Consider the following 5987-nt stretch of genomic DNA (forward strand, 5'->3'; position numbering starts at 1 on the left):
GTCTATTGGCTTCTTCATGGGAAGTTAAAAACGTAAGAGGTTTTGATATATCACTGGGGAGAGTACATGGGAGTTTCACAGGTAGAGGGAGATAAACCGTGTGTTTGGTGGTGGGGGAGTTGTACCCATAAAGATTGTCCTAGTTCACTTTGCATGTTAAACTCTCTGCACAGTTGGTAGGTGCAGAGGGGTCCCTAGATGAGCCCCCTGCTGTTTCAGTGAACCAGAGTTCAGGCAGCTGACAGGTATAATCCTGTACTGTTCGGTCCTGGATGTGATATGTGGTATGGAGTGAGGTGTGGGTACAGTTAAGCTTTGCTCCCATGAAAACATCTCACAAAAATAATATTTAAATAAAAACTGATATAAAAACACTTTTTGTTGCTTGTACTTGATATAATTCCCAGAAAGTCGATAATTACTGCAAAGTTTTACAACATTGTGATTACACCTCTATAATTACCTTTGGGTCCGGACAAAATGAAGAAGATTAATGAATAACCTGAAGTGATCCATGGGGCAGAATTACACAGCTTTACCAGTACATTAATCTAGACTTGGAATTTGACCTTGGATTATGGTTATACTTGTTCTATTTAATTGCTGACCTGGCTTTGCTGTGTGCAAAGATTAACCATTGGGTCTCAGACCATGCCAAGTCTTAATGCACTACTGAAGAACAAAGCTGCTGCCTGCTAATCAAACTGGCTTTATTACTTTTAGGACTATAGCAGAGATGTCTGACTGTAACATGTTTTACGCTTATTCAGTGTTCAATATTAAAATCATCAATGTATATGATGTCATATTGGTGTACGTGGCTGAACACACTGTGCAGAACATACACCTACAGAGCCGATTCTATCTTTAGAGTTTAAGACTTTCCAGGAAGCTGAAGAAACTTTGCATGTGTTGTATAAACATTTTCTTGCTGTTCGAAATGTAGAACCATAAATTAATTATGTATAGTTCATATTGTGTCCATATAGAATCACATCCATCAGGCATCACGTCACACATTTCACTCCCATGTATTTTTACCAAATTGCTGCTGTAACTTTTCTTGAAGATTTACAAATAAATGAAAAAAATAAATATATTACACAAAAAGCTTATCCTGTTCTTATTAATACTTATTTATACTTATATTATATTTGTATATGTAACTCAAGTCCTTCTGTTACATAGTAGGTTAGGTTGAAAAAAAAGGACAAAAAACCATCAAGTTCAAGCTCTGGGTAACTTTCACAATATATATATTGTGTAGTAAAGTTTTAATGTGTATCAATGCAAAAAATAATATTAATAGACTGCAAAATATATATTTGTCAAACTCCAGTTATAGAAATGTGGTGGGGAAATAAATATGTTTTTATTATGTGGGTATATTTGCTAAGAGCCCACAGACCTTGACTAAGTTAAACACCTGAAATAAAATGTTGCACCCTAATACCTTCCCAAACCAGATAAACTAGAATATAAAATCTGCTCTATAAACTGCTTTACTGTAAAACAATGTAACAAAGCACAGAACGTATTTCGGTTACAACTCCTTGCTGTTTATAACTTTTACTTCCTTAGGTAAATACAAAGATTTTTTTACCTTCTTTTGCTTCTTTGCTGTTAGATTTTGGGATTTTCTCACCAATCCCCATTCTGTATAAATCTTGGGAAGGTTTTCTGTACAACGACAAAACTACTGCAGACTGTAACAAGGTTAAAGGAGAGGAGAAATGTATTCAGATTCCTGTAAATCAGCCCAACCTCTGGTAACACGAAGTGCAAGTACACTAAGGAATATTTCCTGTAACAATATACATGACTCATCGTTGGGTTGTCACACAGGGGAGTGTTTTGGCTTTGGTCATGGGATCAAAATGAAGGCTGGGTGCCTTCTCCTGGGGGTCTATAGGGCTTTACATTACTGTGGGACAAAAAGATCCATATGGGCAGTCACTGAGAGAGGTCCGCACTGAAGGAGAACGTTACTGGGCCGTGTATAGATGGGATGAAACATTTTGTGCAGGATAGGTGTCTAAGGGCATTGAGACAGAATGACAGAGCAAAGTGACAGAGAGATTGCTTTATCAATATGTTTTCTTTGTTCTTTAAAACAGTTCATATAAATGTAAAACTTTTATGAATTTAGCAGGTTTCCCAGCTTTTACCCATTCTTTAGTATTTCTCTTATTACAGTTTTCTTTTAAGTGTCATTATATTTTTAGTATGCATTACCTCCTCGCCCTTTCCATCTGCCTGTCTCTGCTCTCCTATTTAACATATTTTTGTATTATTACACAGTATTTATATAGCACCAACATATTACACAGCGCTGTACAAAGTCTATAGTCATATCATTAGCTGTCCCTCAAAGGAGCTCACAATCTAATGTCCCTACCATAGTCATATGTCATTATTACAATCTAAGGACAATTTTGGGGGAAGCTAATTAACCTAACACAAACACGGGGAGAACCTGCAAACTCCATGCAGATAGTGCCCTGGCTGAGATTCCAACCTGCGACCCAGCTCTGCAAAGGCCAGAGTGTTAAGCCACTGAGCCACTATTATATCATTACAAGAAGTAAGTTAGATGGTTTTTAATACCAACAGTGATCATCATAAAAATGTGTGAACCCTTTCAAATATTCTATATTTATATGTGAATGTGATCTAAAACATCATCTGATTTTCAAACAAGTCTTAAAAGTATTACTGGAGAACTTGGGGGGTTTGTAAAATGCCAACTCCTATTTAATGTACAGCGCTGCGTAATATGTTGGCGCTATATAAATCCTGTTTATTAATAATAATAATAATAATAATAATAATAAATGCACTACTGAAGAACAAAGGCTGCTGCCTGCTACTCAGTCTGGCTTTATTACTTTTAGGACTATAGCAGAGATGTGACATCTGACTGTAACATGTTTTACACTTATTCAGTGTTCAATATTAAAATCATCAATGTATATGATGTCATATTGGTGTACGTGGCTGAACATATAGTGCAGAACATACACCTACAGAGCTGATTCTATCTTTAGAGTTTAGGACTTTCCAGGAAGCTGAAGAAACTTTGCATGTTTTGTATAAATATTTTCCTGCTGTTCGAAATGTAGAACCATAAATGAATGTATATTTCATATTGTGTCCATATAGAACCACATCACATCCATCAGGCATCACGTCACACATTTTCATTCCCATGTATTTTACCAAATTGCTGCTGTAACTTTTCTTGAAGATTTACAAATAAATAAAAAAAATAAATATATTAGACAAAAAGCTGATCCTGTTCTTATTAATCCTTTTTATACTTATATTTGTATATGTAACTCAAGTCCTTCTGTTACATAGTAGGTTAGGTTGAAAAAAAGGACAAAAGTCCATCAAATTCAAAATCTCGGTAACTTTCCCAACATATATATTGTGTAGTGAAGTTATAATGTGTATCAATGCAAAAAATAATATTAATAGACTGCAAAATATATATTTGTCAAACTCCAGTTATAGAAATGTGGTGGGGAAATAAATATGTAATGGTATTAGTATGAGACGAGAAATGTATTCAGTTTTCTGTAAATCACCCCAGTACTTGGTAACACGAAGTGAAAGTACACTAAGAGGAATATTTCCTGTTACATTATACTGACTCATTGTTGGGTTGTCACGCAGGGGAGTGACCTTTATTCATAGCATTGTTTTGGCATTGGATCATGGAATCAAAATGAAGGCTGGGTGCCTTCTCCTGGGGGTCCATAGGGCTTTACATTACCATGGGACAGAAAGATCCATGTGGGCAGTCACTGAGAGAAGTCTGCACTGAAGGAGAACGTTACTGGGCCGTGTATAGATGAGATGAAACATTTTGTGCAGGAGAGATGTCTAAGGGCATTGAGACAGAATGACAGAGCAAAGTGACAGAAAGATTGCTTTATCAATATGTTTTCTTTATTCTTTAAAACAGTTCATATAAATGAAATTTTTTTTATGAATTTAGCAGGTTTCCCAGCTTTTCAGCTTTCACCCATTTTTTAGTATTTTTCATATTACAGTTTTCATTTAAGTGCCATTATATTTTTAGTATGCATAACCTCCTCGCCCTTTCCATCTGCCTGTCTCTGCTCTCCTATTTAACATATTTTTGTATTATTACACAGTATTTATATAGCACCAACATATTACACGCGGTGACTTAATGATCAGTGTATCTATGTACAGAAGATCTAGGTGCTGGATACTTCTCAGCCTCAGAGATATATCGAAGTCCTGTAAAGGAGACTTCTGCTCTCCCTTTTAATTATTTTAATGAAGCTATTGAGGATAAATGATTGTTGGTCATGCTGGGTTTACCGTGGGGCAGGGTGGCCTTCATTCTATTCTATATTTACAACTTTAGGACAGTAGTCACAATAATGAGGGTGATTCTTATTTGTCAGGTGACCTGCTCAAAATGATTATTAGAAAAAAGCTTTGAAAGCATGATCAGATAGAAACCTAATAAAGGTTAAAAGACGTTCAAAGATCATTGAAATGTTCTAGTGATCACAATCAGGTAAAAATACATCATTATTTTAAATTAGTGTAAAGGAAAAATTCTTAGGATGGGTTAACATGTGCAATAATTGTCGTTGGAAAGGATCATTCAATATCCTTTTTAATGACAAAAGACTAAAAGGCGAATGACTGAGCTCTGTACATACAGCGCCATTCTGCTATATGGCAAGGGGAGGGGGAGAACGAGAGAGCGGCACCCCGCTAAGCTCTTTCTTTCTTTTATTTCCATTATGATTGTTTCTGGTTCATCATCCGTGGATCTGACAGGGTCATGAGCACTGTACACACGCCAAATTGTTGTCCAATATCAGCCCTGAGGCGATTATAAGATAAGAATCATCTGACGTGTTACATAGCCTTACTTCAAATTTACTTATTTCATCCCTGTAAGATGTAATTAATTGTGTGTAACAGGTCTAGTTTGTTACTTTTTCCAATGAATGTTAAAAAAGCTACTTTACAGCGTAAGCCAGGGGTTGGCAAACTTCGGCCTTTAGGCCAGATACGGCCTAGCCGGTATTTTGTTCTGCTCTAATGCCCCCTGGCCAATCCGGCCTAATGCCAGCTCCGGAGCCGCGGGTTGCTGACCGGATCTGGCAGGGGGCATTAGGAACTACCGGAGCCGGTGGAGCTCCGGTGCAGCCTCCTTGCTGTTGCTCCTCTATTTACCTCGGCCGGCGTTGATACTCCTGCTGCTGCGGTAAATAGGGAAGGCTTCCTAAAGAGCAATCCGTCACCTCAGCAATGCATATGGAGAAGAGGGATTTCACCTGGTGGTGAGCGGGGCCATTAGGACGGGACTCAGAGTCCGGCCTAGTGTGCTCCTGCCCATCCCTGAAATGGCCTAGTGGCCATAAAAGTTTGCCGACTCCTGGTGTAAGCATTTAAGAATGGCATTGATTGTTGCCTTACAAATGACCACGCTTGGCGTCTGTGTGTACATATTTATGTATATTCACATATACATATTCACATAAACATGCAGGACTCAAAAATATAGTGTGGTTGACATAAATATGTTGTGGTTAACTTGTCTCTGATCTGTACTAACCAATGGCCTATGGCTTCCTGTGAGAACTTGTCTTGTTCCATCACATTCGTTTCGGTTTAGTAAAACTCTTTCTGTGCTCTTTTGTTATTACTAGACTGCCTATGGCTATATTACCCATTACATGAAAAGACACAGTTAAACTGTTGATTTTCTGTAAGAAATACACTGACTTCAAATAAAAACAGAGAGAAGATGGTTGGAACTGTTAACATTTTGCTATTCATCATATGGAGGGCCTGCTCACATATTTTTCAGAGAAAATGGCTTGCTGATATAAAAGCGCTGGGCGGGAATTGGATGTTCCTCTCGTATTTCAGACCCACCGCAAGCAATCTTGAAAGAAAACATTTTGATGAGTGGGCAGATTCTAAAGGTT

The 5987-nt window shown here is 37.5% G+C and overlaps 1 protein-coding gene across 4 annotated transcripts in view; it reads right to left on the bottom strand.

Annotated features, from left to right (window-relative positions):
• LOC140340128 (C-type lectin domain family 2 member B-like) overlaps positions 1-5987 on the bottom strand; it is a 26878-nt gene that overhangs the window by 9771 nt on the left and 11120 nt on the right. For 2 of the 4 annotated variants that reach the window (XM_072425171.1, XM_072425172.1), the window contains exon 2: positions 1604-1706. The exons of 1 other annotated variant lie outside the window; for it this stretch is intronic. In XM_072425171.1, the coding sequence (XP_072281272.1) occupies positions 1604-1706 (103 nt within the window). Of the gene's footprint in view, positions 1-1603; positions 1890-5987 lie in introns of those variants that run through there. One more of the 4 variants, XM_072425174.1, reaches the window with a different exon arrangement.

The sequence above is a fragment of the Pyxicephalus adspersus genome, chromosome 10 (genome assembly GCF_032062135.1).
Source record: "Pyxicephalus adspersus chromosome 10, UCB_Pads_2.0, whole genome shotgun sequence".
Classification (NCBI taxonomy): domain Eukaryota; kingdom Metazoa; phylum Chordata; class Amphibia; order Anura; family Pyxicephalidae; genus Pyxicephalus; species Pyxicephalus adspersus.